General features: G+C 43.3%; 1 protein-coding gene across 4 annotated transcripts in view; it reads left to right on the forward strand.

The window, feature by feature from the left end:
• NRG1 (neuregulin 1) overlaps positions 1-17,820 on the forward strand; it is a 550,039-nt gene that overhangs the window by 149,286 nt on the left and 382,933 nt on the right. For all 4 annotated transcript variants that reach the window (XM_029601717.1, XM_029601714.1, XM_029601723.1 and 1 more), the window contains exon 3: positions 246-364. In XM_029601717.1, the coding sequence (XP_029457577.1) occupies positions 246-364 (119 nt within the window). The remainder of the gene's footprint in view (positions 1-245; positions 365-17,820) is intronic.

A 17,820-nucleotide genomic window follows, 5' to 3' on the forward strand; every position in this document is an offset into this window, starting at 1 on the left:
ATAGGAAGGATTGGATTGTACAGGCATGGAATTAGAATTAATTGTAAATTCTTGCATGCTTGACAGTTTTTAGCAGCACAATGTAGGGAAGTTGTACTGTCATTGCCAGTGCTGTGGATAAATTAATAACTTTGGTTTATGGTTTGGCATCTTTCAGATCTATTAGGTTCGCCAGATATAAATGAAGATATTTTTATGTTTGTTTTTAGGAAGATGCACATTATATGTTGTTCTTGATTCCATAGGAAATCTTCAGAGCTTCATATTAACAAAGCATCATGGATGGATGGTGGGGAATACAAATGCATGGTGTTCAACAAACTTGGGAATGACAGCATCAGGTTCAACGTTACCATCAAGCCCAGTAAGAAAATGGATTTTATTTTTGCTTTTCAGTGGAAATGTTTAAACCAGTTTCTGTCCTTTCAATTCAATTTTTGATATGAAACATGAAACAGGAACTTAATCAAATGGAAGTTTTGCAACCTTTTTGTCTGTTATGTTATTTTTTAGTTTTATATTCAACACCACTTTTAGCACAAAAAGTGTTCTTGTTTTATTCATATCTCTTTCACTCTTTATATATATATATATATATATATATAATTTTACATGTAGCAATATGATGCTAGTATAGAGTTTTGAAAATGGTCAGCTCTCAGACTTTTAGCTTGAGTGCCTCTGCAGTCAGTTAAAACTTTTTCCTTTCCAAGGAGCAGAGAACTCAGTTCTTGAATACCAAATAACATATATTGTAAAGTTGAACAGTTCAAACTCACTATGGATGTCAAGGCATCAAGGACAGCCACTTAGGGGGTCATTTTCAAAAGCGATTGCACGCAAAAAGTGCGATCACTAAATGGGGGCGGAGTTGGCCCCAGAAGAGGAGGAGTCAGGGCGGCACCGGGGCCAACTCTGCAAAGACAATGCTGGCGGCGAAAGGTAAGGACCCTTATCGCTGCCAGTTTCACGCCGAATAACTCACCTTTTATGGTGTAGTTATTTGGTGCGAAATCCGGCAGTCAGCACACCGCAGTGGTGCGATGGCTGCCGGCATTCGCAGGCCCGCCCCCCCCCACCCCCCGTTACCGCAGGATTCTCTAAGTTCTGTGACCTTAGAGAATCCAGGCCTTAGATAGCAGAGTCCAGTTCAGCCTTTGAGTTTCTGGATGTCCAATACTGAGAGGAAAGACAACTGCAACTGTGATAGAAACTATAGATACTAGTGAATAGTAGCAGAAAATGAATAAATAGGTGAAAAAGCGATGCTTTAAGGAGTCTGTAGAAGATGACTCAGGAAGAGCTGTCAGCTTTCCAAGAGCTTATTCTAACAGTAGGAAATGAACAGTCCCAGGCATTCCTTGGAGCAAGAAACCAATGAAGGTAGGGGAGAGAACACAGATAGAGAGACAAAGCAAAACAAGAAAGATCCAATAAGGTGTTCAGAAACATTCAAACAATTACCAATCAGAAAAATGAATTCTATAACATGCAAAGAATCTAAACTATGCAATAACACAAAATGACCCCAGATGGCAGCATAATAAAGAAACATATCTGCATATACTGCTGTGCTGTGATTTAGCTAGGCTAATAATGACAGGAATGGCAAAATTAGGAGGATTGTTCAGTAACTTTACACACTAAGGGGTAGATCTTATAAAGTGCGCACGCGCATCCATGCCTGGTATTAATTGATTTGGTGTGATAATTTAAATACCAGTTAAAAAAATAAAGAATAGCAGATAAGAACCCATCTAGTCTGCCCAGTTTACTTCCTGCTATAGTACCATAGACCCCAGTTGATCTCTGACTTTCTCCTCACTTCATTGCCATTAAGATTCTCTGTACTTGTTCCCTGCTTTCTTATTGTTTTTGCATCTGGGAGGTTGTTCCCTGTAACCACTAGAGATGTGAATCGTGTCCTCGATCGTCTTAACGATCGATTTCGGCTGGGAGGGGGAGGGAATCGTATTGTTGCCGTTTGGGTGTGTAAACTATTGTGAAAAATCGTTAAAATCGTGAGCCGGCACACTAAACCCCCCTAAAACCCACCCCGACCCTTTAAATTAAATCCCCCACCCTCCCGAACCCCCCCCCCCCCCAAATGCTTTAAATTACCTGGGGATCCGGCGGTGGTCCAGAATGGCGGCGGTCCGGAACGGCCCCCTCAATAGAATCGTGTTGTCTTCAGCCGGCGCCATTTTTCAAAATGGCCGCCGCAAAATGGCGGCGGCCATAGACAAAAATGATTCGACGGAGGAGGTCGTTCCGGACCCCCGCTGGACTTTTGGCAAGTCTTGTGGGGGTCAGGAGGCCCCCCCAAGCTGGCCAAAAGTTTCCTGGGAGTCCAGCGGGGTTCCGGGAGCGATTTCTTGCCGCGAATCGTTTTCGTACGGAAAATGGCGCCGGCAGGAGATCGAGTGCAGGAGGTCGTTCAGCGGCGGTCTGGAACCCCCGCTGAACGACCTCCTGCAGTCGATCTCCTGCCGGCGCCATTTTCCGTACGAAAACGATTCGCGGCAAGAAATCGCTCCCGGAACCCCGCTGGACTCCCAGGAAACTTTTGGCCAGCTTGGGGGGGCCTCCTGACCCCCACAAGACTTGCCAAAAGTCCAGCGGGGGTCCTGAACGACCTCCTCCGTCGAATCATTTTTGTCTATGGCCGCCGCCATTTTGCGGCGGCCATTTTGAAAAATGGCGCCGGCTGAAGACAACACGATTCTATTGAGGGGGCCGTTCCGGACCGCCACTGTTCTGGACCACCGCCGGATCCCCAGGTAATTTAAAGCATGGGGGGGGGGGGTTCGGGAGGGTGGGGGATTTAATTTAAAGGGTCGGGGTGGGTTTTAGGGGGTTTTAGTGTGCCGGTTTTCCTGCCCTCCCCCTTCCCCCGATTTACGATTTTTTAACGATAAATCGGGGGAATTGGTATTGTATCGTGGCCCTAACAATTTTTTGATGATTTAAAATATATCGGACGATATTTTAAATCGTCAAAAAACGATTCACATCCCTAGTAACCACCACCATTCCTGTGAAATATTTTCTGATGATACTCCTGAGTCTACCCCTTTGGAGCCTCAGAGGTGAATTTTCCTAAAGTTATGCCTGTTAAAATTAGCACATATGTGAGTAAACAGCCTCTACTCACATACTCCATATTTTATAAAAGTCTAAAATTTGCATGTAAAAATGGGCATTATGGGATGGTGCATTATGTGCATGTGTGCACAAGTTATAAATACTATTCCTGCGCGTGCATGTGCGGCAGATTTTAATATGGACGCGTGCATGTGCGGGCAGTTGTCATCTAATGCGCACAAGGGGGGAATTAAAAAAAAAAATACACCCAGCGATGTGAGTAGGCCTTTACCAGTTCCCTCCCAGTCCTCTCCAATTAAGGAGCGGACTAGGAGGAACCCCTTGCTACTCTGCCTCCCTTTTCCCCTCTTCTCCCAGACCCCTAAAACCCTTTTCCCTACCTTTTTTTTTTGTTTTTTCGAAACTTACTTCATCTGAATAGATGAAGTAAGTTTCACATGCCGGCCAAATGCTGGCATGCACTTCCCTGGGACAGGGCCTAATGGCTGCTGTCCTGGCCAGCCTCTGTCCCGCCCTGCCATGCCCATCCTCACCCAGATATCCCCCCCCCCCCCAAGCCAGCCCCTTTGATCAAGCCTGGCACTTCTGCGCATATTTGGAGATTCATGCGTGGCTGGGCCATTTTTTAAATGTGCTCGGCGCGTGCAAGGCCCAGCCACGTGCATATCCCCGATTTTTACATGCGCTGGGCTTTTAAAATTTGGGTATTAGGGGATAGTCACTGCTATTACAGGCATCAGTAGCAGGGCATCTACTTAGTTTTTGGGTACTTGCCAGTTCTTATGGCCTGGATTGGCCTCTGTTGGAAACAGGATGCTGGGCTTGATGGACCCATGGTCCTACCCAGTATGGCAGTTTCTTCTGTTTTTATGTTCTTATATTCTTATGCATACCAAATAAGAATATAACATAGCTCCAATGTACACAGTGTATTGTATAAAAGCAAGAAAAGCTTAAATGCTAACCTGTGCCTGGAGGGATAAAATCAGGACATTTGCAAATGTTCTAGCCCTTCCTCTTTTTTCATATATTATCTCGAAATTCTGTACAGTCCAGAAAAAATCATGACAGTTGGTAACCCTATATGGGGGGTGGGGAGCCAGGGTAGTTGCCATGCAGCTACATTTTCTACATTTTTTTAGTTTGGGGGATTTGGGGCTGCCTCAAGTGGTGGCCTCAGGTTGAAATGGGGGGGGGGGGGTTTAGCACTGACCCCCGTTTAACCTTTTATCGAGCCGTGGCATTTTTTTTCAATCTGCATTTTAAATGTGAGATGGGAGTCTCAGAACCTGAATTAGGGTGCTGGGCCTTCTACCTCAGATTTATCATTTTTTAAATAGGTGTAGGCATTTATCACGGCTGACCATCTTTTCGGTCAGTATGACCGAAAAGATGGTCTATAAATGACCTTCTTTGCATGCAATTGAATTATTCAAGCATGCAACTCACATACAAAGAAGGTCATTGTAATAGGGGAGGATAGAAAGGTGTAGATATGCATAATATCACGAATATTGTGCAATGCTCTATCATGTGATTATATAGTGTGTCTCGTGCGATATATGCTGTTTAATGTGTTAGAGTACTACCACAACTTGATGCATCTTCAAGTTAGTTTGCTTTTGTGGAGTAAACATGTCTAGGAACAGTTAAATATCTGCAAAATAAAATGTGCAAAAGACCTTCAAGTCAGTTTAATTCTATAGTTTTTAAATTTTTATCTGAGGAATTTATCTCCTGCAATTTCTGAAAGGGAAAAAATTAAATGGAATAAATCATGCCAGCAAAATTATTACAAATAGCTTTTTGGAGCTTTTTTCTAGTTCTAAAACATAACACTTTTGGGGATAAAATACAATGCTTTTGTTGAAGTTTTTGACTGCATAATTTTATTTGTTAGAAGCAAGGTAGTTAAAGTTCCAGAGAGCCAGGAAGTGGGGGACATGGAGAAGAGTGACCTCTGGCTGGTCGGGACCTGTAGGGAATGCCAGTTGGGGGTAGGAGTGGGTGGGATCCACCTCATCATTAAAAACTGCCTTGTTGAGCCCCCACTTCCTTCTGATCGTGAGCATCACTCTCTCTCCTTTCCTCCCTCCCCCTTTTTCAGTTCTGTTCTATTACGTGAATTGTTAATTGTTGAGTTTTTCACAGTGGTAAGAAACCTAAGCTTAGATTTTTATGTCTTGCGCACTTGGTGATTAATGCTTCGAGTATAGCTTGAGTGTTGAGTGTTGCTGCACATGGCAATGTCAGGATGATGAACTCATTGACTGCACTTCGTGGAGGGCTTGGCATATGACAGTTGACCTCTGGAGAAGCGTCAGAAGCCTCAATTGAGGCTGTTGATAGTGTACTGCTGGGATGTGATGGTAGACTGCCCCATGGCCTTAGTGGGGCGTTATGGGCATACGTATTGTTCAGATGTAGGTTGGGCTCAGATTGATGACATCAATTGTTAAACATAAACTGCGGCCTTTTCAAATCCAGTCTTTGTATGTGTTGTGTGTTATTGGAAGGAGGGAGTATGGGAGGGGCTCCGAGGAAGTGCTGCATGCCCATGTTAATGGATTTTTTTTTCTTTCCAAATGATGAAAGAAACTAAATCCTTAGGGTGAAAGATGTTCCATGTCAAAATCCTGCAGGCCATTTGCATGCTTTGCTTTGCGCTATTTTGGCCCAAAACTTAAATCTGTCACATAGGTTCTGTAGATCACATAAATTATACAAAAAATAACTATACTGGACTGTATCTCAAGTAAATAATGATTGATTTTCAGATGTTAACCAAATTATTCTTAGGATTTTAGGTGGAAGAAATATATGAAGCCGCCTTGCCAATTAAATATTGTCAGTGCACTTTTGTGGGCATGCTTGCAAAACTGTCTATTTTGTCATACTGTTGATTACAGTTGTCAGAAACCGGCATTCCTATGACATTTGTGAGCAGGTTTCAAGGTTATTTCCCTTTTTTAAAAAATGTTTAAGTAGCAGTATCACAGGATAAACATTTGCAGGGTGGCTGCATTGAGACTGGAAGGTCAGCTGGTCCCTGTGACCGGCTGGCCAGGATAATGTGGGCCTAGGCTCGCTTGGGGAACAGTCCCGGGTTCTGGGGTTGAGAGCCTTTGGGTAGGATCAGTTAGGTCAGGTTAAGGTCAGAAGGGGGGGGGAAGTACAAGGAGTGAGAAGTGTGTCGCCTTACAGGCACGAGCTAGGTTGGGGCTAGGGAACAGATGCTGTGCTGGCCTGCAGCGATTGGCAGGTGAGCACGAAGGGGGCTGGGGGTAGGCGGAGTCTCGGGGCAGCGCGGCGTCAGTCTTTCACTTCGCCGCGACTGCCCTGAGAGCTGGCCGGTTGTTCTTTCCCCTCCCACCCGCCCTTTCTCTTTTGGCTTGTAATTGTTGTTTTGTCGCAGCTGGCAGATGGCCCGAGCCGATACAGCTTTGTATAAGGAACTAATAAGATGGAATTATGTGGCAATGTAAGAATGGAGGACAACTGGGGTAGTTGTCAGTTGCGGATTCCTTGCTGGCTGGCGGCGGGAGTCCCCTGGCCTGGCTCCTTGCTAGTCGGCGGCGGGGGCCCACCGGGTTGACTCTTTGCTGGCAGGTGGTGGGGGTCTGAATCCGGTGAGGGCCGAGGATCGAGCCGTGTGGCTGGCGAAGATCGTCTTGCTCGAGGAGTGGCGGACGATTGGTTGGTGTTATTGTTAAAGTTGTAATGTTTATGCAATGGCTCGGACCTCCAGGTTTATTAAAGCTGCGGCCCAGTTTACCCAAAACATGTCGTCTGTAGCATTTATTTAATGTGTGAAAAGGGGCGGATGTGAGCGAGTGATGTCCTGGATGCCCATATTATCTTCCATGGCTTGTCTGTATTACTGCCAATGGCTGAGCTGTTACATGTAAACAAAAGCAAACCACACTGCAGACTGCCTTTAGCTTTCTTTTTCAGAGCACTGTTATTGTATTTGCACCTAGTTGTAACTAATATACATAAACAACTCTTCAAACAGCCATTTTCTTTTTTTTTTTTTTTTTGCCTTGTAAAACAGCCTAGGGCAAAATAATCCAAATAGTGAATTATGGTGATATAGTACAGACTGCTGAAAAGTTCCAGAATTTTGTGAGCAATATGTGGGTGCTAATGAGGAAGCTCTTTGCTTTCCATGCAGATTTGTTTAGAAACCAGGAACATTTTGGAAGTCTGCCTGGTAAGTTAATGCAGTCTGTACTTTTAATTAATTAAGAGTTGTTTTTTTTTTTAACAAGCCAACATTGAAACATAGGAATCCCGGTCATAAAATGATTTATCCCATCATGGGCACAAAATAGCAAGATCATCCTTAAAATAATAAAAAAAATAAAATCTGTTCTTGCAGTTCTCAGAATATCTGTTTAGGATGAATTTGTCTTTTTTTTTTCTGGAACCTAGTGCTGATGTACATTGTGTACAGGCGGAGGGGGTTGTGATCCTATTAATTTCTTTTACTTATTCTGTTGTGAAGTATCTGCTGGCAATTTCAGTGAAGGTCAGGGTGACTTTTATTTTTTTTGGTGCTTTCTTTTCTAATCTTTATGCCCTGCAGTTTTGCAGTTTTCACAGATTGAAGATCTACTAAGCATTAAGTTTTATATTATTAAAAAAAGACCTGCAAATGCCAGTTTTACAACATTCAATAATAGTTTCGGGAATATAAGACACTCTGGGGTAGATTTACAAAAAGGGCGCCCTCGCGTACTTTTGTAGGCGCATCAGGCGCAAACAAAAGTACGCGGGATTTTAGTAGATACGCGCGTAGCCGCTAAAATCCTGGATCGGCCCTCGCAAGGCTACCGATTTTGTGTAGCCGGCGCGTGCCGAGTCGCGCAGCCTACCTCCGTTCCCTCCAAGGCCGCTCCGAAATCGGAGCGGCCTCGGAGGGAATTCGCTAACGCCCTCCCCTCACCTTCCCCTCCCTTCCTCTACCTAACCCACCCCCCCGGCCCTGTCTAAACCCCCCCCTACCTTTGTTGGGGGATTTACTTCTCCCTCTGGGAGCCGTAAATCCCTCCGCAACCCGGGGGCGGTTCCGGAGGGCGTGGCCACGCCCCCGGGCCACGCCCCCGGGCCCGCCCCTGAAATGCCGTGTCCCGCCCCGAAAATGGCGCACCGCTCGGCCCCGCCCCCGGCACGCCCCCCTCGGAAAACCCCGGGACTTACGCGAGTCCCGGGGCTCTGCGCGCGCCGGTAGGCCTATTGAACATAGGCGCACCGGCGCGCAGGGCTCTTAAAATCCGCCCCTCTGTTAAGTTCTTTACTGTGATCTTGTTTGTTGCCAAGGATGTTTTTGTAAGTGTTCATATAAACACCCTGGGATGCTACTTATAAATGAATTTATTCAACAAAGACCCCCCTCTATGTCGACATATTGGGGTGTGAAAAGTATGTTAGCATCTGTGTTGTTTCTGGACTGACTGGGCTCCATGTGCTCATGATGGACCATTTTGTTTGGTGCATGCCACAAAGGTATTTGTCATAGGCATCAAGCAAGAAAAGGGGGCCCAAAGAATCTGAAATGCGCTTTTGAAACAGAATGAAATAGAAGTTTCAGTCAGGAAGGATGACTTACTGATTAAAATAAAATCAACCCTAAAGCACAGATGTGATGCATAATTTAACTGAATATAGTCAGGCTAATGTAACGTTGCAATCAAGTTTTCCACTAAGTATTGCATGGCCATAGAAGAGTGCCAGTCATCCCCACCAAGAGCACTGGATAGAAATATTCACACAGATTATTCCATTCATGTCGGTTTTCTCAAGAAGTCGGTTTAGCTGGCATATATTTCTGTAAAAAACAGGCTGTTCTTTTATTGGATTTGATATATTGCATGTATATAGACATAAACCAACCCATTAACATAATAATAATAAATAACATAAAAACACAATAACTTTGTATACCATTATTATATTGCTGACAGGCTCTGTTGTGAATTTTAATGCAATGCCCTTTTTCTTACATTACACCAGTTAAATAATTGTTAATATTGTTATGGTAGGTGTGATTATTTTTACAGTGTGGCCCGCTGCCCCCAACCCCTGCTGTAGGGTCCCGGTTAATTGCTGACTCAGTTCATGCATAGTGTTGGACTTGGCACTGACTACTGTAGTCAATTACATAGCCAGAGGATACTGGTGGATAAATGAACTCTCAGACTGTATTTTCACACTGAGAACTTAATTGCAGTTTTATGTTTCTTGATACCTAAACAATTAAAAAAAACTGGGGGCTGTGAGCATTACATTTTATCTCTACACAGCATTTGATTTACCAGTTACTATACCACTGCAAAAAGTTTGGCTGTTTTAGGTTTTGTCCAGTTGCCTAGTTGCCTGGTTACCTTTCAGAAGAATTTTTCTTTAAATGTTTCTTTATCCAGGGCATCTCTCTCACAGGCAGGAGTAAGATTTATGACAGGTTGTTAGGCAAACAATATTAAGCATGATTCACTAATCTTTTTTCACATAGAATAAGAAAAAAGCTCTAGTGATTCCTTCTCTCCTACCACCCGCCACAAAAGAAAAATGTTTCTAGCAACATTACCTCCTTAGATGATTTCAAATTATTATTTTAATTTCAGAAATCATAATAGAATTGTACCACCAGATATCTGCCTGCCAGATAGGAAGAATCGACCTGCTCTAATGACAATCTATATTCGAAAAGCAACATCATAAGATATATGTTGGTTTGCTGTATTGCAGGCTAGCATGAGAGTTCAGCTTTCAGAAGGACGGCATAGTAACATAGTAAATGACGGCAGATAAAGACCAAAAGTCCATCCAGTCTGCCGAGCAATTTGTTTGGGTGGTAACTGCTGCTCTGTGCAGTTTAGCCCCATGCAGAAGTGTTACAAGTAAAGTTAATATAGGTTACACCATTTTCTTATTTCCATCCTCTAACCTGTAGTGGTCTGCAGTGTTTATCTCGTGTCCTTTTGAATTCCTTCGCCGTTCTTATCTTCACCACAAATTCCGGGAGGGCATTCAATGCATCCACTACCATCTCCCACAGGATTAAAATGGGGGGTGGTTTTGTCCAGGGCTTTGACTCCTAAGGTTCTTGAACTAAAGGGCACAGCTACCTTAGAGGGTGAAAAGTGATTAACTTTCTGATTGTAAGGATACCTTTCAGAGTTTTGCTATTTATTTATTTGCCAAAAGATATAGGCATCATAGTGGGTAATACTTTAAAATTGTCGGCTCAGTGTGCTGCAGCAGTAAAAAAAGTAAACAGAATGTTAGGAATTATTAGGAAGGGAAGGGAATGGTTAATAAAACAGAAAAGTCATAATGCCTCTATATCGCTCCATGGTGAGACCGCACCTGGAATACTGTGTACAATTCTGGTTGCCGCATCTCAAAAAAGATAAAGTTGTGATGGAGAAGGTACAGAGAAGGGCAACCAAAATGATAAAGGGGATGGAACAGCTCCCCTATGAGGAAAGGCTGAAGAGGGAAGAGACGGCTGAGGGGGGATATGATAGAGGTCTTTAAGATCATGAGAGGAGTTGAACGGGTAGATGTGAATCGGTTATTTACACTTTCGTATAATAGAAGGACTAGAGGGCATTCCATGAAGTTAGCAAGTAGCACATTTAAGACTAATCGGAGAAAATTATTTTTCACTCAACGCACAATAAAGCTCTGGAATTTGTTGCCAGAGGATGTGGTTAGTGCATTTAGTGCAGCTGGGTTCAAAAAAGGTTTGGATAAGTTCTTGGAGGAGAAGTCCATTAACGGCTATTAATCAAATTTACTTAGGGAATAGTCACTGCTATTAATTGCATCAGTGGCATGGGATCTTCTTAATGTTTTTGGGTAATTGCCAGGTTCTTGTGGCCTGGTTTGGCCTCTGTTGGAAACAGGATGCTGGGCTTGATGGACCCTTGGTCTGACCCAACATGGCAAGTTCTTATGTTCTTATGAATAAATATATTTAACACTGAGTGCCATTGTATGGCATAAGGACCAAGTATGGGAAATTGACATAACATTAGATTGCTATACTGAGTTACACCAAAGGTTTCCAGCAGAAGCCAATCCAGCTCACAAATACCTGGCAGGATCCCAAAAGATAGATAGATTCCATGCGGCATATCCCAGGGATAAGTAGTGGATTTCTGCAACTGCACCTTAATAATGGTTTATGGACTTTTCCTGCAGGAACTTGTTCAGTCTTTTTTAAATGCAGCTATGCTAACATCTTTCACCACATCCTCTGGCAATGAATTCCAAAATTTAATTATGTGTTGGATAAAAAAATATTTTCTCTTATTAGTTTTAAATGAATAACTTAGTAAACTCATTGTGTGTCCCCTAATCTTTACACTTTTTGAAAGTTAAACAATTGATTCATGTTTACTTTTTCCACACCACTCATTATTTTATAGACCTTTATCTTATCTCTCCTCAGCTGCCTCTTCTCCAAGCTGGAGTCCTAAAATCTTTAGCCTTTCCTCATAGGGAATTGTTTCATCCTCGTTATCATTTTGGTCACCCTTCTCTGTACCTTTTCTAATTCTCCTATATCTTTTTTGAGATGTGGTGACCAGAACTGTATACAATATTCAAAATGAATTTGTACCATGGAACGATACACAGGCATTATGATATTCTCTATTTTATTTTCCATTCCTTTCCTAATAATTCCTAGCATTCTAGTTGCCTTCTTGGCTGCTGCTGCTCAGCAGAAGATTTCATCATATTATCAACGATAATGCCTAGATCCTACACTACCTATGCAAAGCACGTGATATGGTAATTCTAAAATTATCATAAACACACCCCTTTTTCTTATTGTGGGCATTATCCATGCGAAATTATAGCAATTTGATGTATCTAGGTGTTAGTATGTAGTGCCACCCCTCCACCAATTTGATCCATCCTATCATTTTTATATAATTTGTACCCTGGTATCACAGTGTCCCATTGGTTATCCTCCTTCACAAGGTCTCTGTGATGACAGTTATATCTATCTCTTCATCCAGTGCTATACACTCTAACTCTCCCATCTTATTTTTTAGACTTCTAGTATTTGTATACAGACAATTTAAATTATTTTTTTTGTTTGTATTAACAACCTGCTTATCAATTGACTGGGCTGATTTGGAATCTTTCTGTACTTTATTTAAAGATGCCTGGTCCACTTTGACATTTATTGCAACCTCTCGACTGGGATGCCCTAATTCTCTATTCTGTTAGTATCCTTCAAAGATACATCATTCCAAAGTATGCACCAGAGCGACTGTTGACTTTCCCCTGTCATCTAATTTTAAAGCTATGCCATCTACTTTTTAAAAGTTAGTGCCAGCAGCCTGGTTCCACTCTGGTTAAGGTGGAATCCATCCTTTCAGAAAAGACCCACCCTTCCCCAAAACTATGCCCAGTTCCTAACAAACTAAAGTCCTCTTCCCTGTACCATGGTCTTATCCATGCATTCAGACTGGAGTTCTGCCTGCCTCTGGGGTCCTGCACGTGGAATGGGAAACATTTCTTAGAATGCTACCCTGGAGGTTCTCAATTTCAACTTTCTAGCTAAAAGCCTAAATTTGGCTTCCAGAACTTCCCTCCTACACTTTCCTATGTCATTTTGGTACCCACATGTACCAAGACAGCCGGCTCCTCCCTGACAATATCTAAAATACTATGTGATATGTGAGGTCTGCCACTTTGTACCAGCCAGGCAAGTTTCCAAGTGATCCTCACATCCACCAGCCACCCAGCTATCTACTTTTTAAATAATTGAATCTCCAACTACAATGTCAATCCAACCTTTCCCTCCTGGGCTTGTGCTCCTGAGGCAAATCCTCGGTGTAAGATGGTACTTCATCACATTTAGGGCTGGCCCTAGTTACAGGACTTTTTCTTGCCTCACCAAGGTGAAGCTGTCCTTCCAGGTGACCTTTCTCCTTCAAAGCAGCACAGGGGCTGCTAGATTGGAGATGGGACTACTCTAACATGTCCCTAAAGCTCTCCTCTGTATGTTTCTTTTAGCTCCTCTAGACTCCAGCTTCCAGAGATTGGATTCGTTCTCTGAGGACTAGGAGCTCTTTGCATCTAGTGCACACATACAAGCTCTTGCCAGCTGTTAGATCATCATACATGTGACACTCAGTGCAAAAGGCTAAATAGTGACCCTCTCGCTGCTGGACTATTATCTGCATCTTAATTTTGTTGATTTGTTATCGAGTTTAAAATTTCTAAGAGAGTTGGGATATAAAACTAATCTATAGTACTTTTAGTCTATTGATTTATTTTATATTTGACTGTCAGTGACCTTCAATACACTACATTTAATCTACTTACAACTACCTAGTTACCCACCTTATTGACTCTTGTTTTGAAATAAATTTCTTCTGTACCGAATCTGTAGTAAAGTTTTAGTAAGGGGTTTTCGGGTGCGTGTGCATTTTGGTCCTCTTCTGCTGCAAGGAGTGTGGGGGTCTCTGGAAGCTGGGGCTGTGGAATCTGAAACCTGGATAACTCACTGTGACCTCTGGTGTCCTCTCCTGGAGCTGCTGGGTAAAGTATGCAGATGAGCTGGCTGGGGAAAGGCATGGTTGAATAGCCAAGCCTTGGCTTTTTTTCAGAAAGCGAAGTAGTTTGGTTCCTGGTTGATGGGTAGAGGAACCCCATTCCAAACCATATTATGAACATTATATATACATAAGTGGTAGGGTTTGATTGTGGCATGGATCGCTCCTGTGCCTGGATAATGTAATAGTTTTTAAAATAAGGGCCTTTTCATCAAGGTATTTTCACTTAGACAGAGAATGGGAGAAAACCCTTAGTGAATCAAGCCTTTTGTTATTTTTATATTAGGCAAATGGTCTGTACTAAAGGTAGATTTGTTTTCTTTTAAGTGCTGTCAGCATCTGGACTCAGTATCAGAATGAGGAAGGGATTTCAGGTTGGTCAATGCAAATAGAAGTTATTATAGTGACTTGGACTACAGCTAAACAATATAAGGTGAATTTAAAAAGCCCGGCGCGCATATTAGGGGATACATGAACAAGTTGGACTTGTGCGCCGTGGATTTTAAAAGCTGGCCAGATATGTGCCTATCTTCACAATGCGCACATTGAGGCAGGGTCTGGGCATGGTGTGAGCAGAGCATGGCATTTCGGGATGTGAACCTAAGATATGTGCCTAAATACTTACACGATCTGGTGTGCGCCACTTCTGTACTTCTGCTATGGATGACATGTAAGTTAAAAAATAAAGAAAAGTAGGCAGATCTGCAGCCTTTTAAGGGTTGGGGGCTAACTGGGGAGAGTGAAGGCTATCAAACCAGGGGCTGGAGTTGGTGAACTGGGAAAAAACTAGTAAAACTGTATAAGGTGTTGACGCATGCCTTTTTTAAAATTCTGTGATTTACACGGTAGATGTGGCATTTGCTTGCCCATGCACATGTCCTCTTAAAATTTGGCACACGTGTGCGCAGCCAGGCTTTTTTATAACATGCGCACATACATGCACACAAGTTATAAAATAGCCGTGTCCCTGGGTGCAGGCTGACGCATGTGCGCAGATGTGTGCCTGCGCAGCGGTTTGAAAGTTACTGTCATTGGGGTAGATCTTTAAAAAATACGCGATCGCGTACTTTTGTTCGCGCACCAGGCGCGAACAAAAGTACGCTGGATTTTATAAGATACGCACGTAGCCGCGTGTATCTTATAAAATCCGGGGTCGGCGCGTGCAAGGGGGTGCACATTTGTGCAACCTGTGCGCGCCGAGCCCAGCGGCGCTGCCTGTTCCCTCCGAGGCCGCTCCGATTTCGGAGCGGCCTAGGAGGGAACTTTCCTTCACCCTCCCCCACCTTCCCCTCCCTTCCCCTACCTAACCCACCACCCCCACCTTTGTCGGCAAAGTTACGCCTGCTGAAAGCAGGCGTAACTTTGCGCGTGCCGGCCGGCAGCCCCGCTCGTGTTCCGGTCCCGGGGGCTGGTCCGTAAGCATCGACCACGCCCCCGGGCCGGCACCACGCCCCCGGGCCCATCCCCGAATTGCCGCGGCACGCCCCCGAAAAGACGCGGGGGCTGGTCCGGAAGCCTCGACCACGCCCCCGGGCCGGCACCACGCCCCCGGGCCCATCCCCGAAACGCCCCCGGACACGCCCCCTCCCGCCCCTTTTCGAAAGCCCCGGGACTTACGCGTGTCCGGAAGGATTTACGCGCGCAGGGCTTTTAAAATCCGCCCCTCTGTGAACAGGAACAGAACTAAATGGAGAACCTTCTACTATGAGACAGGCAGTCTGAATAAAATTTTCCAGGGATTGAGTTTCTATTCTTTAAGTGACAGTATACTACTTGCTTAGGTGCCTATTTACTAAGCTGCTATCATGCATTTGCATGTGGTAAGCATGCGTTATCACGTGCTATTTGGAAATAACATGCAAAATTTATGATTGCAAAGTGTACTATTTCCTTGCCCAAAAATCAGGCATGGTAATGAGCTTCATCACATGCAAATGCATGCAGAGCAGCTTATTGCTATGCTCAGTGAGTAATATGGTTTGTAAAAAAGCTTCATGCAGTACACTGTTTCGAGAAAGTTAGTTATGGTAGCCAGGAGGCAGCAGGGTACAGAGCAGAGCATAGGCTGACTCAGTCTCTGGCCTGGCCTTAACACTGAGGTGCTGATGCTGCTGCTGCCACCACAATCCAGCCTCAGGATCAGCAGACAGCTGAAAAAAGGCCTGCAAAGGTGAGGTGGTTTAGGGGAGTTTTTTGTTGGCCAGGAGGCCATTGATCGACAGAAAAGAAGCACTTCTATTAGCTGGTTTTCTGTATCTGCTGGTTACCAGCTTACCTTCAAGAGAATCAACTAGGTCAGCAAAATACTAGCTAGTTGGCAACCCTATTTCACTTGGGGTAACTTTTATAACATTGAGCAAGGGTTAGCTGGAAAATATATGCATAAGTTAGACCAATTTTCAAAGTGGTCTTATGTGTATAAGTTTACTTTGAAAATTATCCTGAAAAAGCTATGCAAACAATTACACTTGCTATTTTGCATACATAATTTAGCCGAGAAAATTTATGTGCGGTTTTTAAAATCCAAAAGTATGCACCCAACTCTGCTTCCATCCCTTTGAATGCCTCTCACCCAGCATGCCGCATATATATGCATGATTTAACACGTGTTGGCACAATTTTCCAAGGAGCCATTTTTGTGTGTAAGGCATTTCTTTACCTGCAGAAGTCCCTTTAGAAATAACCCTCTGTATGAGTACAGATTTTCTTTAAATTACTACAGGCAATGAAGATAATTGGATTTATGTATCATTTTTTACATCGGTCTAGCACTCCCTACAAGTGTGACCTCTTTTTTTTCATGAATAGCAAGTATCCTGTGCTAAATTTTCTGCATTCATGAAATATATATACTTTTTACCGAGGCAGCATCATACTTTTGGCTTGACAATTCTTGTCAGTAAAAGTCTGTTTTCCCTGAAAATTACTTTTCAGTCCTTGTCTCTACTAAGTTTCTCCTTTTTCTTTTTCTTTTTCATTTGCCAGAAATGAACTAGACTCTCATCCTTTTGATAATCTCTGGAACTTGGTGGTTATGAAACAGCAGGATCCTGTTTTAGAGAGGTTTATTTTACTTTTTATATTTTTTAGTTCTATCCTGGCACCTGCAGAGCAGCTTTATTAAGTGACAGAGAAAGCAGGACTCCATATTTTAAAATGCACAGAGCTAAAACTAAATTTTGCATTCAGCAGAGTCCTCCTGCTCCTTTTGTCTTCTAGTTCAAGCATAACCAGTCCCAACTCGGGTTATGGTGCCAAAGGCTTTTTATGAAGAGTACCCAGGAATTTGTCACTGTTTTAAAATATGTCTTCTCCCTCTTCCCGTTCAGCCTGGCCTTTGCAGCGACTGTCCTCATGTGAAAAGACATGGACCTCATCACAGGTGTGCTCATGAACCAGCCTGTAAATGGTGCTCTTGAGCAATGACTGACTCTCAGTTCCTGTGGTGGGTGTCTGAGCACACTGCAGTGTGCGAGAACAGGAGCTGCGTGTGAATATTGAGCCCAAGCCTCCAGCAGAGTGGCATTAACAGGATGCTATGGGGCCAGCCACACAATGAACTGTAATTTTAAAATAATAATAATAATTAGCATTGGACTCAGCCTCCCCATGAAAGTGAGGAAGCATTATGAGCCATGGATTGAACTATAACAGACTGTCTCTGGGGAAAGGTGCTGGCTTGCACCGCATGCACAAGCACAGAGGCTCCTCCCTTGGTATCTTTTCAGCTTGTAACATCCAGGAGAATTATCTAAAATGAATTCCCAGTACACAGTCAAGATGGACTCTGGCTATGCCCCTGCTGGTTGTATTAATTGTAGGGAGCATCAAAGCGTGCTGTTAAAATCTTGTGTTTCATGATTATGTTGTTTTTGGTGCCATAAATGCCATATGTCAACTGGAAGGTGAAATCAGTGAAGTATAGAAAACAAAAAAATTCTTGAATCAGGAAGCTGAGGCTTTCAAGTACATTTGATGTAATACAAAAAAAAAAAAAAAAAGTTTAGAAAAACAATATGGCTAATGAAAGTGTCTGGAAGATAAGCTTTAAGGGATTTGTGGTGCTTTAAAAAATGAATCACGCTCCATACCCATCGTTATTTGGACTTTTTAAAATACTTTTTAACAACTG

Source organism: Rhinatrema bivittatum, chromosome 1 (genome assembly GCF_901001135.1).
Source record: "Rhinatrema bivittatum chromosome 1, aRhiBiv1.1, whole genome shotgun sequence".
Lineage (NCBI taxonomy): Eukaryota > Metazoa > Chordata > Amphibia > Gymnophiona > Rhinatrematidae > Rhinatrema > Rhinatrema bivittatum.